This window comes from Falco peregrinus, chromosome 6 (genome assembly GCF_023634155.1).
Source record: "Falco peregrinus isolate bFalPer1 chromosome 6, bFalPer1.pri, whole genome shotgun sequence".
NCBI lineage: Eukaryota > Metazoa > Chordata > Aves > Falconiformes > Falconidae > Falco > Falco peregrinus.
In genome coordinates this window covers 87,039,114-87,057,506 of record NC_073726.1, presented here as the reverse complement: position 1 = coordinate 87,057,506, position 18,393 = coordinate 87,039,114, and the positions used below count along the sequence as shown (strand labels likewise).

At 40.3% G+C, this 18,393-nt stretch overlaps 1 protein-coding gene across 6 annotated transcripts in view; it reads right to left on the bottom strand.

Annotated features, from left to right (window-relative positions):
• The window catches only part of GRAMD1C (GRAM domain containing 1C), a 54,036-nt gene that overhangs the window by 24,164 nt on the left and 11,479 nt on the right, over nt 1-18,393 (bottom strand). For 5 of the 6 annotated variants that reach the window (XM_055807099.1, XM_055807100.1, XM_055807102.1 and 2 more), the window contains exons 3-6: nt 10,955-11,039; nt 7,691-7,794; nt 5,852-5,947; nt 4,599-4,679 (exon numbers count right to left, since the gene is read on the bottom strand). In XM_055807099.1, coding sequence (XP_055663074.1) covers nt 4,599-4,679; nt 5,852-5,947; nt 7,691-7,794; nt 10,955-11,039 — 366 coding nt within the window. Of the gene's footprint in view, nt 1-4,598; nt 4,680-5,851; nt 5,948-7,690; nt 7,795-10,954; nt 11,040-16,832; nt 16,993-18,393 lie in introns of all 6 variants that reach the window. The other variant, XM_027789331.2, reaches the window with a different exon arrangement.

Here is an 18,393-nt window from a genome sequence, read left to right as displayed (position 1 = left end):
GCACGCTGTCCTGTGTGGCAATAAACCCCGAACCACAGACCACCTACACCTCTTTCCATTAAACAGCTAAGAACAGAGGCAGGCGTCGCATGGTTCCAAAATCCCAAAGTCTATCTTCTAGACAGCGCACCCTTCAACCAGAAACCGAAGGACAGAAACAAAGCCACTTCCACTTCTATTGCCCAATATTGCCAATGCCTTTATTTCCAGTTGGAAGAAAATAACTGGGAAATAGCTAATGTCGCTAATTAACTTCACTAGCACATTCTGCACCACTGCGTGGCCAAATCCGCCTGCCCTCGTGCCGGGTGTGCGATGGTTTGAGGAAAGCAGGGAAACCTTTCAGCTACATGTCATAGGAATCTACAAAGCTGGTTCCTGTGGCTTTGTAGTCAGCATTACCCATTTCTCCTTCTGAAACAGGATTCTTGCGCTCTGCTCAATTATTCCTAGCTCAGCTAGATGTAATAAGTTGTTAATGGTCACAGCCCGAGATCAAACCAGACTTGCTTTATTGTATCAGAAATTTTAAATTCTGAAGGCAAAGGGCACACATTTTCCGGGCCAGCCTTCTGCTTCTGAGAGGATGGTTTGAGAAGCTCTGAAACTTGAAAGGCTGAATCTAAGCATGAATTACTTTGCCTGCTCAAGGTGATGGTCTTTCCTCTGTTCTCTTTGTATACAAAACCAAAAGCTACAGCAAGCAGCTGGGACGCTTTTTGTCTTTCCAGCCAGGAGCATATAACATCAATACTTCGTTTCACGCTAGACAAAGCAGTGGCATGGCACACGCAGTACTACAGAAAATCACTGACGTAAGCAAAGCTGCTGATTTTTACCCTCTATGGACAGATGCAGAAATAAGAACAAGACACTTGGTACAGGGTTACTCCAGAGACAGCCCCCCACCACACACCACACTCCCACCAGGCAATTCTGATCTAGAATTCAGTCCGACCGCTTGTTTGCGGGACAGGGGAGGTAAATAGCAGACTTCCCCTCTAACTGCCCAAACACAAAGGTCAGAATCAACCCAATCACTCTGATCTCTGAAACAACCCTGGTTGCACACTAAAGTGCAAACAAAGATCTCTTTCACAACCTTCCCCGAGAAGCTGCTGGGGAAGGCAGAACTGCTGTCCTGGTGTATGTTAGCCACAAGAAGCCCAGCTCATCAGAAATTCTGGTCCCTTCTCACACCTCTAGACTTACCTGCTACAATATCTCTGGAGACAGGCGCAAATCTCTACCCAGCAAAGCTTAAGAAGAACAATGGGAAAATAAATCCAACTCTAAGGAAGAGGACTCATGGGAACTGAGACAGATTAAGTTAAGATCTTGTTCCGTTAGAAATAAGGAGTCCTGTGTTTGTTTGGGATTTGAATGACCTGCCTAATTAGATTTTAATTTGTTCCTTCTCCCTTAAACTGGAGGGTTATTTGACACCCATAAGATTTAGGAAAATAACGCGCAAGTATAAATAGCATTATTCTTATTGTCAACAGCAACCATTAGTAAGCTTGTTTTACCAATCTGGAAATCCTGCTGCAAAACAGGAATTTTGGCTGATTTTATGAACTGATGTATTATTGAAAGCCTCAGCGGATGGGGAAGCAGCTATCTGTTTTATCAAGACCGGTGTCATGTCTCTTCCAGACCTGCATTAATGACTCCTTATTTTCCATGATGCTTCCCCTTCAACCAGAAACATTTAAAAACAATGGCAAGGTAAAAGCCTAAGGAGGCTCACTCAGAGCACATTTTGCAATAGCAATGGAAAAAAAGTGGAATTTTCCTTGAAAGAAAAGTCTTTACAGGGACACTTCAAAAAAATAGCCTAAGAAAGGACCATATTAAGAGGAAGGTACCTGCTGATTCCCAGAGGAATCAAAGGTGAAGGGCGCCAAATGTACAGTATTGTACTCTGAGCAAGATCTGAAGGAGAAGCTCTGAAGCTAGAGAATTACAACTCAGCTGAAGGGACCAGGAGTCCTATCAGAACAGTGATGCAAAATCGGGGGAGAGCATCTTCATGGCTAAGTAAGCTTAGGCATGGAACTGCATGTAATTATTCACTGTTTTCTTACACAATGCAAGTAATTTTTAATAGAAAGACAGACTTCACGGAAGACTACTTGTTCAACTGTCTAGCACCTGTGATACTTAGGTAGAAGGCAGAACAGCCACAAGATGGAGATCTGGGAAAGGGCATGCTGACCCCACCTAGATGTTCTGCAGGTGGTGAAAGCTTAAGGTGTATCAGGTAAAGCAGGCAGGTCACTCTTCAGAGGTGAGACCTTGTAACGTGAAATCTACGCCCAGGAAGCACTGAAGAGGCCAGTGCCAGTGACTGAAAATTACCTCTGCACAAACCTGATTTGAAGCAAACGCAATTCCAATCCCCCGGATCAAAATCCTGCAAATTAGGGGTTATTCACCATCAGGTGGCGCAAACTAGCACTGTGACAGCTGCATTCAGTTATACTTCTGATGACACCAGAATTGACTTTATTTCAGAATTTCACAGTTCGGTGTCATCTCCAGGTCTAGCAGACACACTCTAGATAATAACCGAGTTATCCACAGCTTTAAAATACTTAGGTATCTGCAGAGGAAGCATTAAAACCAGCTCTTTTTGGAACTGGTTCCAGAGTGAGATTTGGGTTTTTTTGTCACAAGCCTTACAATTTCTGACAGGATCCCTTCGACCACTGGAGCCCAGAAACACTAGGCTTCACATACTCAGGCCATTGCATGCCATACCAGAGCCTCAAATGTATGGGATCTCTTTCAAATGTATGTTGTTCCTGACATGGCGTGGGGCAGGGGGGAAGCAATGAAACCGGATTTCTTTTGGGCTTTCTTTTAGCAACAGGTAAGTGGACAACTATCATTGTAGCAGAGTCCATGGATCCAGCTCTAGCAACTGTGGTTTCTGCTTTCAACTCCTCAATGCCCATCTATAGCTTAATCTGTTTTGGTTAAGCAATAAGGAATTACAAAGCAGGCTGACAGGTGACTTAAAACACATTCTAGCAGAGAATCAAGTCACTACTACATTGCAGAAGCAGGAGCTCAACCTAACAGAAATCTTGTTTCAATAAGCAGCTCCAAACATGCAACATTAAAAAGCCCTACATACACCTCATGGCAATGTTCCATTTTACAACTAAGAACCCCAAGAAGAAACTCACGTAACAGACTTAGGTTGACGCAAGAAAGCTAATAGCAAGATTAGATAAAAAGAATAAGGAGAGTTCCCAAGCTACTCAGATGCACCAGTCCCTAAAACCTGCTGGCTTAATTCATCTCACTTTACATGCACTCCATGCCTTCTGCTTCCATATCTATCCTTCAGTTACTGCTGTGAAGTGAAAAAACCCTGTTCGTAATGTGACACTCATTTCACTGTTGAAGAGTGAAAACACATGGGGAAAAACTAATACTGAACAGCACAGAGCTTGTTGCCCCTGTTCTAGCCCCTTGGATATGTTCATACACCTGAACACCCATACGTTCATTCACCCACCAGCACCATAAACTACCCAACTGAAGATAATTACTATTCCTGGCAAAATTTTCCTGACAAAAAGAGAACAAGGTTCCAGCTGCATGTTCCAGTCAAAAGATGACATCGTACATTGTGTTTTTTGCAGTGCTACTGCTAGATTCCAGAAAAGATGGTTATGATGTTACAATTAACTAGTATTTGATATGAGAGATATTTGCAGGAAACATTACTTTTGCCTTAAATGGCACTTTATTTTCAGCTTTTGTTTAACAAAGAGTGACTCTAGTCTGCCCTAAAATTAATCTTATATATAGTACCCATGCAAGGTTTTTTAAGTAGTGCACAGCTTTAAGCCTTTGGGAACCATTGTAGTGCAGAGTTATATATGGATATTTCAGCATTCAATTGCAACTGTGTTGAAATATTTAAACGAGAGCCACAAACAGGAAGGAATTGGTTTACAAAAATTGCATTACTTACAGTGATGTTCTACAAAAGCATCAGCACATTTTTAGAAAGTAGATTAGCTTAAGTGTCCACAAATTGCAATATAAATCAAGTTAACTAGCAGAAGTTGCCAAAATACACCTACATATCATACAGCCTGCCTTTGTTGCATCTATTCAAGGTCAGGGGAGTTGTAATGAGAGGGTTGGCAAAGGTTCAGCTAACTTATCCGAGAAGGTGACTTTTAGCTTTTTCCTTAAAAGGGGAAAAAAAGCTTTCACAAAGAAGCCTCTTGCTTTTTTGATTGCAAGTTAGCCAAAGAAAACGTGAAGTAAGTGCATGCCAGTTTAGTAATATCTGCTTGAGTTGGTAGTAAAGTGAAGCACGCAACCTCTCCTCAAAGACAAAATGTTCCATCAACAGCAAAAGCTGTAGGTGGGCAGTATGGGAAGGAATGGATGAGAAGTTTACCTGGGATCTCAAGTACCAGGAGTCAAAGGAGAATATCAGATTAGAATTCCCTGTCAGAAAGGAAAAGCTAACTAAAAGGAAGTCTCTCATCCTCCAAAGACACATCTGCTTACATCAGACAAAGATTACTTTGTTACTTGACTACTGGTACTAGCACTTACAAGCTTACCTTATCCAGCAACACGTTCTGCCATAAGCGAAAGATACTGAGGTAGCTTCGGTCTCTTGCACTGAATGACGTGAAGAAAAACTGCAGGAAAAACAAAGTGCAAAAAGCTCACTTATAGGTATTTTCAAGAAACCCAGAATGCTTCCTTCTATCTTGGATATCCTAAGGTTTTCAGCGATGGCATGCTCCTCTCCCATTCAACAAACCTGGGTTCATAATCCTCACGCTCCACATGTTTTATCACTTTAGATAAGAGTTAGTTCCCCAATATTCACATACTATTTGAAGGCACTTGTTCTTTTGGGCATCTGATTGCAATCATTTGTACCTTTGGCACAAAGGAAGAGCTCCCCCTCAACTAACTACACAGTTAAATCTTCCTCCCACTTCCAAATAGGTCATGGAACACATCAGAAATGCATATGCCTGTTTCTTAAAGGCCACAGCATTTTCCATCCTTCCACTACATACTCCTTTTACTAATCTCTTCACATAAGATGACATGAAATTAAAGTAGGAGACCAAATTAGGTGTATCATTTTCAGTATTAAAATTTTTCCCATTTGAAAGTTTGTTTAGCAGAGAAAGGTTTATCTTCCTTGACAATTAAAGTTAATATTTAATAAATTGAGAGGGAACAGACAAATAGGAGGAATCACAGTTCCTTCACAAAGCACAGCTCCAGATTCACCCCGGAAAGCTATTCTCTGTATCCAGCCAAGAATTACTATTTTTAAAGCATTTACAGAAGTATCAGTAAGTCTATTGCACATAACATTCTGTGTAATACTTTCCAGTTTTTCTACATACCCAACACATGAAATTGCACATTCTATGGGTAGATTTCTCCGTGACTTGAAACCCACGACATCAGCCTTTTTGTTTTCAGCAATTTTCTTCCAGAAACACTTTAAATTCATTGAGTTTGATATTTTTGTGATCTGAAGGATGCACGTTCTGAATTCACGCCCTGAACTTTTTGTTTTCAAATGGCTTTCCTTTGAAAATCAGTGGGATAAAAACTCCCTTACTTTCTGGTTACTGCATCAACACTACTAGGGGATTCTACAATCAAACTAAAGTTGAATTATCAAGCCAATATGCACAAGGACCAAACCACTAAGTCTGTCTTCTAATCCCAATTACATTTAAAGACTTGACCTGGAAGCTGCTTATGCAAATTTAAAACTACAATAAATGCTCTGCTCTGGACATTGTGATTTTTTAAAATGTATTTAAACACGGGTTTTCACCTTTTCTCCTTTTGTTGCTATTTGTATGGCATTTGGAATGAGCCGAGCAGTCTTCTCCTTTGTCATGAAAGTGATGTCCTTCAAGGCAATAGTAATCTAAGCAGAGACAGATTTTATTAAATCACATTAAAAATAACTGTTAAGACTAAAAATTTACAAAGTCACAGAACATGCAGGAGAAACTCAAAATAAACCCAAACCCTGGGATGTAGTTCAGTTGAGATCAAAGACAATTACTATCTCCATTTGCTAACCCTAACAGCAAGCATTTCAAAGTAGAAGCAAATTAAAAATGACTTAAGAGTAATCTTCTCTTCCTTCATTACTAGGACTAGAGAAGCAAGTAGTTCTTTTTTCTTTCCTTCCACTCCTCCAGCAGCACTTGAGGATAAAGGGCACAATCCCAACCACATCAAACGACAGATCTGAAAGCCAATCCCAATCTGTACCCATACATAAGGCAGGACATAGACCAGGTAACAGACTCTTTTGCCTGTGGCATCGCACAGAAGTTTGCGATCTAGTCCATTTTGATAGGGGTTTATTTGCAGTCCAGACACTGCAAAGAAATCTTCCTGCTTAGGTGTTTGCCTTGCATATTAGTACTTGAAACGTTTCTGTTTAGAAGAGCATGGTCTGACTGGCTGCAACAAGCCATTTCCCTTCAGCCCATCCCCTTCCCTTGAAGGTAAGTTTGTGCTGCCACTCAGCTTAGAGAGAGGAAGAACATACAGCTAGATCTTTTTTTTCCTGTGTGTGCAGAAGGTCATCCACTTACTCCCTCTCTGCATCAACACAGCCCACTAAGGAGGTCCCAAAAGTTGTTTCTACTCTTGTAGCTGATGAGCTCAGGTTGCCTTAAGATAACATTCTGCTAGGCAGGCACGAACAGGTTACCAGGATCTATGCTGCTTCAGCTAAAAAAAATCCAACCATCAGTCTTTGACTAGTTTATGTATTCTGGTCATTTCAAAGGGTATTTTTTTTTTTTAAATCTCAAGTCTACAATAAGAAACATTCAATCATCAAATTCACCTGATGAAATTGCACCTGGTTTTCAGTTAAGCATTTCTACATCCCCTCATTGTCTTAAGTACATGAGCTATTTGTTGTCTGTCCTGTGTACTTCAGAGCGCACACAGCAGAATTTAAGAGATTAACTTAAGGTATGAGCAGTCTCACAGCTGCAAACATTTTGACACATCTCCATCACCTATTAGCTTTTCTTTCTCATTCACCGCCTTATGCTATTTCAGCATATTCAACTGCTTGAGTGAAAAATGTAAACTCATTAACCTAATTGGACAGAAAATAGAGGGCAAACACACCACAAATATCTACTTTTGCTCATTCCATTCAAAAATTACAAACCACAAAACGAGAACTTGCAGAGGTCTTTTAAGGATGGTCTTCAGCTATTAGATGCTGGTATTTACACACAAGAGTAAACCAGTTAAAGTTCAGTGCTGGAGAGTTCTTGACCAGGGCAACATCAGACACTCCATCGTGCCCCTGGTCTTACAGGAGACTATTACATCCTTTTATAGAGCAACTCTCCTTGGTAAGGAGAGGCAAATCATCATCTAGAAATGTAAAAGATTGGCTTTAGCATAACTCCTGAAATCATTCTTATGCTGAATGACTGACTGAGCAGGCTTAATTCAGCATTCAGATGTCTCCAATGCTATTCTCATTTTACAGAGCAATGGATCTGCATTCCCACTCGGCACAAAGTTATACTATTATGAGATGGACAGGATAAGATTGTTTGAGGACTCCGACATACTGATAGCACTGGACAAACAAAAGGTGGGATTCAAGTGAGTGGAGAGATCTTACTGTGGTCTCCCATCGAAAAATGTTGCTGTGGAAACAGAGCCAGTTTTCAGACAGATATAAGCGTCCTTGCAGCAGGATATCCTTCTGGAGTGCACAGGCATAATCTATGTACAGAGAGCAAGAGCAAGTTTACTCACTACAGCTCAGTTGACCCAAACCTGTTAACTTAAAGTGAGTAAGCATACTACATACAAATAAAAAGCCCTTTCACTCTTCAAAAGTCTGTGAAGACAGATTTGTCTTGGGTTGCATCCAGACCATTGTTCTGGAAACACCCCAAAGCCAGAGTTGATGGAAGTATCTGTGTGAGGACAGCACTCCATGTATCGCCCCTCTGTGCATTATCCTCTGTTTTCAGACGAGGCATTAGGCAAGATCAGGAGTACATGGGAGAAGTTCAAAATTCAAAGCGCCTAAACAGAATACACAAACATTTCACAGTATAACAGATTATACTGGCAACTCCTACATAACAGTAGTTCATATGTTGTAGTAAGACGATCATTTGCTACCAAACAGATCCTACCACTAGCTAAAACTACCTGCAAAGTCAGACACTAAAAGGCAGCCCGAAGCTAATCACTTCTTCAGGCAGGGGATATTTTCAGAAGCTGACTGTCATTTTTATTATGATACTGCCTCTGGCTGAAACATTCCTATTGAGGAACAGATTTCATCTAGAATGCAATTACCCACCATCAGATACCTACTAATTAAGGATAAGAGCAGAGCATTTGGTTGCACTTTTTAAAAACCTCTCTGAAAGAACTTCGGAAAATTAACTTTGTTTGAACCTTCAGACTGAAATTTCCGAAGTACTACTGCTAGAAAGACAAGACAGACTCCTTTTAGAAGCTCCAACCTAAAGAATATTACCTCATGTACAGAAAATACCCCAAACATATCTATTCATGCAGGATATTAATGATTTTAACTTCGGAAGTAGAGTTTTGTTACTTTGAAAAGCATTGTATCTCATATTGTCTGAGCCAGAATTTTGATTCTGTGTACAACAAGAAAATGAACAGTTCTTGTTCAAGTAACAAGACGTTCAGGGGTCCCTCATGATCCTGGCTTCAAGGTAAGCCTGCATCTACAGAAGCTTTTATTATGGTTTTTAAAATTCTCTTAGGTTTTTCCCCTCAAACAATCAAGCAGAAATAAAGCTTCTAGCAACAGGCATGGGGCATGTATACAAATCCTTGGAGGCATAACTGCAATAACTTACAGAAATCCAAACCAGTAAGTTCAAAGAGAAGTCAGATACCAAAGTGCTAGGAGAGCAAAGGCAGCAGGATTTTGAGGTTAAGGACTTGAGGAAACCATTACCAAGAAGTTTGCATCTCACTTCTATGTTTAGGGGAAGGGGAGGGATTGAGACCTGTAAATATTGGAGCATTCGGCAAGTGATGAACACCACCACCATGACCTACCTACACAATAGAGAATATCAAAACAAAAGGGAGAGATGAGCATTTCTGCTTCTAAGTTTTCAGATCCAGTAACTTAAGATGCTGCTTGTAAACAACATTTTCAGACAAATTAAAGTTAGTGGCACTCCTTTAAACTCCCATTTCAAAAGTCTAAGTAATTTCTTTTTTATTATAAGAGAATAATTATATTTCATATAATCTTTATTTACAGTGCTCATTACAGTGGAATGGTTGCTTCTTTTTTTAAACAGCTAAGTTAAGAACAGGAGCAGTTACAGCTCTTTTAATGAGCAGCAGCCAGTAATTACTTCTTTGAGCACTGTAAAGCCTGTGATAAGTTCCTCTGCATCAAGGAAAGGAAGAGCTCTTTGCTTGGAGGATGCAAAAAGTCCTTCCAAAGGAGCACTGCTTTTTATGGGGTAAATAAGTATTTATATTAAGTAATGACTTTGCTTCTGATGGAGCAAGTACTACACTGTTGAGGTTAACCCATTACTAAATCTTTCTCCAAGTCCTAGGCAGTGTGTTCATTGAACTAGTACTTCAGATTTTGCTCCATAGCTTTCTATATCAATCATGTAAGAAGAAACATCAAAACAATGCTTTGAAGTAATATCCTTTTCTTCTGTTTTACTTCTGTACTGAACTCAAGTATTTTAAAAATGCAGAAGGCATTTCAGAGGATAACAGCCTCCTTCCAAGGCTGGAAAAGGACACAGGGCTTTAACTGTTTCAGAGGTGTCACTTGCAGAAATTTTTCTTCCACTATCCTGGAAGGGACTCAGCATGCTGCAAGCATATACTGACAGCCCCTCCATATTCTCTTCCTTAAAGGCTGCATAAGAGGAGATGAACTTTAAATAGTCACAGTGCCACTTTTGTATAAAAACAAAACCCAAAACTTGAACAGTGGATTTGTTACACAACACTCAGGCAGCGCAGGCAGGCTTTACCTGCAAGGCAAGTGGTAAAAAACAGGAATAGGGTGCATCACCACATGTAAATAAGGTAGGGTTATGCACTTGCCTTCTTTGGATTTTGCAGTGGAGGAAAACAGGGATTCAGAGCTCAAAAGGAACACTTCAGTGGCAAGAAGTTATGCACCATAGTTTGAAATTCTCTGCCACCTGCTTCTGTCCCTTCCCATCCCATGCACTTCTCACCACCTTTGCTCTTCCAGCTGAGCGTTACTTCTACACCTGCACCCATGTCATCAGCATATGGATAAGCCAGCCTGGTATAACGGGCTGTGAAAAACCTCTACTCGAGGCATGAGCCAAGCCAGAACAGATTTGCACAGCAGAGCACCCGGTAATGTACTTCATGCTCAGTGCCAGCCTGGGCAGTAACTACAATTGCACAGACCAGCGTGGGACATAAAACATCAATGCACATTTGTTGAGTTTACATGCTCAGTGCTCACCCTGACCCTGCACAGTGATCTATCTTTCCAGCTTGTCAGCTAACCCCTGTCAGACAATCACACCTCTGCTGCTGTCAAGGGTTTTGTCTAAAAACCACTAAAAAGCAGCAGCAGGAAAAGACATTAAGAGGCTCACACCCTGTGTCTAGATGAACCGGAGGATTCCGCAGCCTCTCCTTCACTTCTCAAGCTCCAAAAGGAATCTGTCTTTTTTTACAGAGCAGGCAATACAGGAGACCAGTATGGCCCTGACTTTCCCTGAAGGTATTTGATACTAGTTCAGAGACAGGAGAATAGGAAGTTTTCAGCTGTAGTTAGAATTTGTCATAAAAAACCCACACCTTGACACTAGTGCAATCTGGAGTTATCATCCAGAAGACAAGAACTTTTGGCATGATTACATCTTACCTACTATGAGTCTCTCCGAGTCTGGCAGATGAGAAAACTGTCTCTTGAATTCCTCACTCCTATATTTGTAAGTGGAACTTGACAGCTGCAACAAAGAATGGCAAAAGGTTAAGCAAACAGATTTATTTTCAGCCATCAACTGTCTTTGTACTGGATGTGTAATTTTATCTTGAAGAACAAACAAACATCCAAAGAGCAATAAAGAATAGGTGGTATCTAAATGTGAACATCACTGTAACTTTATGCTTGCTCATGTAAGAGTATGCTTTGAGTAGTTATGATAGTGTGGGCCAAACTGTTCCCTGTATCAGGGCAGATGCCAATTACAAGGCATGGCAGCTGTATGATGGCAACCTGCTCTGCTCATAAGGATAAGCGAGCCCTTCCCAGGGCTGTCTTCTAGCACAGACAAAATGAAGTAGCAGCAAGGCCACAACACAGGACGTGACAGAGCAGATCAAGTCCTCACGCAGGCCACTAGCTGGGCACAAGGACACAACCTAGAACACCAATTTCTACTCCGAGTACCATTTCAGGCATACTACAAAGCAGTGAAGCTTTTGCCAGTTGCTGCTATTAGACCTGCAGGAATAAAAGCAAAAGTTTCCTCCAGTAAGCACAAAGAGCAGCAGCAGCACCATCTCTTGGTTTCCTAATCTGTTCTACATTTCACCTCATATTTAGGATCACTGCCAATGGTTCATTTAAGGTTCAAATAGGGCAGTGAACTCACAGCAAAGATTAATGCTGATGGACTTCAAGTCCTTAGTCTTATAAATGAAAGCCCCAACTTCCAAATAAAGAGCTTCAACATGTTCTCCAAAAACAATTCTGCTATAAAAGCCCTACTTTTCAGAACAAGACCTTATTTTTTTGCTTAAAAGTTGTTGGTCACTTTAGGGGCTGTCCTAACTAAATGCTGTATAAGGCAATGACTCAGCTGGACCATAGCTAAGACAGAAAGAAGTGACTTTGAAGTGTTACCAAAACTAGGTATAAATATACTATTAAAAGCCTCTTTTACATTATTTTTTAAGCCTTCCTAAAGCTCTTAAGCATATGGCTGCTATTCTCTCCTTGAGCACCTGTATTACTCCAAAACTTGACACTCACCACAAAACCCATCTCTACCATAAGATTAGTGGCTATTTACATTTAGGGTGAGGGAAGAAAGAAGAAAGGAGGCAAAGAACCACTTTTGACTGTATGACCTTGCGGCATGTTTACTAAAAAAAAAAACCAAACAACCCACCACCTAGATTTAGCACACCCTTGCAGCATGTTAGTTGGTCACTACCCTTTCATTATGTCTGTGCTTGTTGTCAAAACAATGCCAGAACAAAGACAGATTTATCTTCAGTTTGAGGGTCTTTTAATAAACTAGTGCCATAGTGCTCCCACTTCATCAAGATTCTCACATTTCGCTGTTCTCCACAGAAGAGATTCCTGCTTCCTGCAGTTCAAAAGTTCCCTGAACGCCACCCTACACACACATGCTATGATGGTCTGTCATATACCAATACCTGAGAATCAAGCTCTTTGGTCACTAGAACACATGAAGTGCTACTTCAAGGTCAGGTGCTTAAGTGCATATAGCACAGGAGAGGGCAATGTTACCCTGACTCAGTTCAGCTCCAAGAAAAAAAAATGTTAATGTCACCTTCTAGTACCATTAATAAAAGAAAGCCTTTACATCTGGCCACCGGTGAGTACGTATTTGTTGTCTGCTAATATTGTGAGCATTGCAATGCAAAAAGGCAGTGAGAGAGTGAGGCAGAAAGTGTCCACTCTTCCCCTTCTGAGAAAAGTAAGCACAAAAGCTTTAGGTGCAACTAACAGGGCAACATGTTAGACATGTCCTCCAAGCTGTATGCTTCCAGTTAGCCTTCAGCTACTTCTGAGATTACAAAATTAACAATTCTTGGAAAGTAGGTCATCTACTAAAGTAGATAGGCTACGGTTCCTTGGCCTTGCCACATCATGCCCTGAAATGCTTTTAACTGATCATCTGAAACAGGCACCCAATGACTGCACCACTTTGAAGAAACTGAGTTCTTTCCAATTACTCTGGAAAGAGACATGGGAAAAAAGGTAGACTTTACAGATCCAAGTTAACTTTTCATCTGTGCTTCTAGAGGCCGTACAGTTTACAGTCATACCTCAACTGACTGAAGTCTGAGCTTGTGATGACAATGCTAACAGAAGAGGATTAAAAAACTGGTCTGCCACGAGAGCAGAAGGAAGTTCACAATCTTCAAGCCTGATTTATGAAACCATGATTTAAGATGACATGCTTTTAAGGAAAAAAGCGGTTTCTCCAACACACTGTATGTAAGAGGTAAGAGCTACACTGAAGTTAAGCATTTTTGTCGTTACAAGACAAAGGAATCAGGGAGAGGAGAACAGGAACAGTACAGTATCACAGATGTTTGCATTAATGCCTGAATTTGACAGTTCAACAGCTCCAAGAATCCAAACTCAAGATCTTTTGAGTTTTACTTAGAAATGGGATTTTTCTGTAGCATGAAACCTGCTATAGCTTGTCTCAGAAACCCTCACTGGCATTTAGAAGCATTCTCTTTCATGAGTGACAAAGATAATAAGAAAGCCTCTTACTAATTGTAGATTTCTACGGAGCTCTCAGGACATTATTAAGAGCCTGTTCTGAATCCTTATCTAATCAGCAGAAAAAAGCAAGCACACAAACTTTTTAACCTTATCTTTTCCTTACTTTGCATGAAAACTAGCTCACTTAAATACATACTCGGCATATGACTTGGTGTTTAAGAGATCACTCCATGGACTTTGGAAACAACAGGGCTAGTTTTAACACTGCTGGTGCTATCAGTTTCCTTAAAGTGATGAAAATAAGACATTTCCATTTCTTTGAATACAGCATCTCTGATAATCACTATTCTATTATACCTGCATTTGAGGCAGGTTGCCACCTATGGGTTACAAAACTTACCATGAAATATTAAAAGAAGAAAGGCATAAATTCGGCTGTAGTATGGCATTTAAGAGATTAAACAGCAACTCATTTTTAGCACATCCACATTTCTAAGTTTAATTATAAGTCATCAGGCAAACACTTTGCCCAAGAATAATCTTAGGCATTTATGGGTATGCTATATTTAATCACTAAGAAAATTATTAAGTCCAGCCAACAACATATTAGCATTCTTTATCTGAAGCCACAAAATATACCAGACACCTGTAAAATAGTATAAGCAGAAAAACCTCCAGTGCCATCCAGAAAGTTTACAGAAGACAGTTACACAAGAAACAGATACTACTTGAAGACACATAACCAAGTGATTCTCATACCTTGTTTAGAAATGGACCAGAGTCCAACTATTTAAAGTCATGTTCCAGAAAAAAAATTATATGAACTTAAGTAGGACTGAGCCGAGTTATTTATATGATAGGAGCCTGTTAAAAAAATAGCTTCCCTTCACATTTACATCTTTAAAGTGTGGACACTGCAAATAATTTGAGGCATCTAGCAAACTGCAGAGGAAAATTAAGCTGCACCTTCTCCTAGGAGTACAGCAAAAATGCTAATCATTAGATAACTACTTGATTACACATATCACTAAGCATGCAAATAGTCAATCGACCTCAGCAAAGCAGCATGTGCATTTTTAATATCTGCTAATGACAGTAATAATTTTGCATATGCTTTGTTAGTGTTTTGCCCTTGTTTTGAGACACCACAAAAATCACATTACCTGGCAATTTGTGTTCTATAGTTTTGACATGTAGCCTTGAACACAAACAGCTGAGAACACACATAAGTTGATGTCACTACTACAGTAACACAGTTCTGATGTCACCTCATTTTAAAAGACGCACACATGCCTCCCACTGAGCTTCAGTCCTGATATCCATTACCACAGAGTGCCTGGGGTCCCAAAATCAAACAAGCCCATAAGAAAGCTGCCCAACCTACTCCCCCTTTTATGCTTGGAAGCCTCACTTAACTATCAAAATATGGCCAATTAAGACACATGACTTTGCTCCTCTGTCTACAAGCAAGCAAATCCGTACCACTACCTCTACACCCCACTTAAAGACCACTTGATGTGCTATTCTCCAAAGGCAGAAGAGCGTGGCCTGTACTTTCCTATGAAGTTTCTACACATAGTCAAAACCAAATTTGGAGATATTAATAATGTTAAGATTAAAGTACTTAATCCTACACTAACACATTAAAGCAAACATTAAATATCCAGGCAAAAAAATGCTGCATTTCTACCGAGGAATGCATTGTCTTCTCCCCTCTAAAATCCTTCTTCGCATCAGAAGAAAAAGAAAACAGCCTCCAGAAGAACATCACACAGAGAGGAGTTTGATTTTATACAAAAACACTACATGTACTCTTGAAACTTATCTGGCAAGGGAGAAAGAAGAATAAATAAATGAAAGAACAAAACAAATAGAACATACCAACATCCCACTTTCAGTGAGTCTAAAGCCTCACTAGGCTAGGAGAGTGCGAAGTTAACAGCCCTAAACAAAAGCCTTATTTAGCCGCGTAAGGCAGGCTGACTTAAGACTCCACATACTCCAAAACAGATTCAGGCGGACTTATCTAAAAGGCAAGAACAACTCCCATGGCACAGAGATGGCAGTCCCTCTGCTGAGGCTACCTGCCAAACGTGCCAAGTCTGACAAGCCTTTCCATCACAGAAAAGTTGATTCCACTGCAGCCATTTCTTCAGTCCAGAAAAGTTCATTATTGTCCATCTAAATCTAATCTGTAACACACAAACCGCAGCTATCCTGCAATTTAGCTCCTGCTTCGAAACTAGAGCCGCAATGATAAAAATTCCCTTTGGGAAAGAAAAAAAAAAATCATCATAATTTAAGAGTCACCCCGATGGAAAAAAATCCATCCCAGCTATGGAGAGCTCTTCTAGTGGTCTGCTGGTTAATCATATCTTTGTGAATTATTTTTGGATTGTGAGCAAGTTACCCCACATCATCTTTTGGGGTAAAGATTAAGTTTCAAGTCTATTAGCAAAAAGATTTTTCAGACTTATTCTCGTGGCTCTTCTGAATCTCCTCCTATTTTCAGTGTGCTTCTTGAGAGCTAGATGTAGCGTTGCAGAAGTCACTGCAAACACATAAATCCGACTCACATTTGCTTTTAGGCACCGAATCACAGTGGAAGCTCTCGTCCACACGACTACCAGTCTCCCTTCTGTTTTTCAGAGTTCTAGGGCACAGTTTTCCATTTTTCTGAAAACAAGCAGGAGGATGTATTTTGAAAGTGTCAGACTTGTTCTGTTTACTCTGTCACAAGCAAACAGTCTGAATCCACTGTTACAGTGATCTATTTTTCACTAACCATACCTTGACAGAATCACAGAAGAATTTGGGTTTAAAAAATAAATTTCAATTATTAAGTAGTCATAAGCTTTACTAGCAGTAACTTACTGTTCTTCCCTTTCTCTTGAAGCACAAAAACATTAAACTTGCACAGGGAAAGAACCACTCACAGGACCTGAAGGGCAACACCACCTTACCTAAGGTGACTTCTGTGCTGTGTACAGTACATCGTGCACCTTGGGACTGGATGTGTACAGAGTGTCCACTTCTGGTTGGTTGTTATTTTTTTAAATAAGGAGGTATTTATCACACCTTATTATCCCCACATTTAGTTGCATTTAATTCATAGGTCATATAAGGCATGTTAACCAATAAAAGAAGAGAAAGAAAAACAAACAACTGTTGCCAGGGTTGGCTCAGCTATCATATTCCCCAGGAGCCTGCCTTCCAAAAGTTCCCATGCTCTCAAGGAAACAGAAACAAACTCATAGCCACAGTGGGAGTGAGCAGGAAGAGTTTAAGGAGCCAGGACTATTTTACTTACATTCATTAAATGCTCTTCTTCATTCACCCTTAACTTCTCTGGAGAGGGGAGTCTCATGAGCACAGGGCACTCTTCCAGTGGGCTACTGGCTGGCACAGGGCTGTGCACTGGGGTCATTATGTCCCCTTCTGTGGCCCAGCCCCCCTCTTATTTGCCGAGGCTGAAGGAGAAACAGATTTTAACATTTTTTTAGTGACTGAGCAGAAAAGAAACCAATGGCAGTTCTCCTCCAGAGGCATCTGTGTACTGGCTGAGTGGCATCCAGTAAGAATTTTGGTGCAACTATTTCTTCTGTTGGAAATACAGCATGTAGAATTTCAAGGAAGGGATACTGAAATACAGGTGATGAACAAGTACTTGAGCTACTGTATTTTCTAGGATTTTGGTTTTTTGATGGTTTTATGGAGTTGTTTTTAAATCCCGTGAGATCCCATAAACAAGGGTAAAGATAAGAGTCCTTCATGTTGGCTCATGGCTTGGAAAACTGCCTACAAAATCCACAACCAAAGCTGCCATAATTATGATTTTTGACAGACGAGAAAATTTAGCATCATATGAATTACTGGGAATTATGCTGCTAGCATCAGGTTATATAATTGGAAATAGAACAAAATATCATTTTTTGTGAAGAATTTTTAAATTTGGCTTCCTTCCCAAGCAGAAAACTCAAAGACTTAACATTTTAAAAGTTGAAAGATGTAAAGGTATTTCTTTAGAGAACGTCAAGTTGAAAAGCCAGTTAAAAGATACTTTTTCCATGTTCTTTAGGGAAAAAAAACACAATAGAAAATAGAAAAGATATGGAAGAATATCTTAGGTAAGTATTTCAGTTAGAACACATGAGGAACTCTCCCAAGTTTCTCCTTCAAGATCCCACCAGAATTAGCTGAATTTCACAAGCCATTAAATTTCATTGAAATAAAGTTCAGCTGAAGCTATTCCAACAAGGTCCTTGGGAAAGTCAGCTGATAACCTTATCAATTGTAAGAAAACCTCTTGTCATTAGTAGTATTATAGACTTCTCCCTAGGAAAAAAAAAAAAAAAATAATAGTTTGGACTCAGAATATCCCCTGCTTATTCTGAAGCAACTGCTTTGTAATATTCGGGACTTTCTTTCTGCAAGTAAGTGTTCTAAAGCATTTTTAAATGGTGAAGCCAATGTACTTTCATAACAGCTCTGATTTGGATATAAAAGTCTCAAGTTTGACATGTACAATAAGGAGCAAAGCATATGCTCCATTTCAGAAATAAAACTGACAGAGGCACGAAACTAACGTAAAGTCAGAAGACACACACCCCCTACACATCCCTCCTTCTCTAGCTGCCTGCAGCCTGTTCCAACCCATGCAAATCCCTGGCCAACACTCAGGCAGCCCCTCTGGCTCCCCCCCCCGCTCACCCACTTGCTCAGAGCCGGTGCTGGACACCATCCAGAAGAGCTAGCTAGTGTTCTGCCAGCCTCTGCTTGCACGCCAGTGTGGAAAACAGGCTGAAACACACTAGCCTGGCAGAACACGCACTCAAACATTGCGGCATGTTCTGCATGCAGTTCAAAGAAAA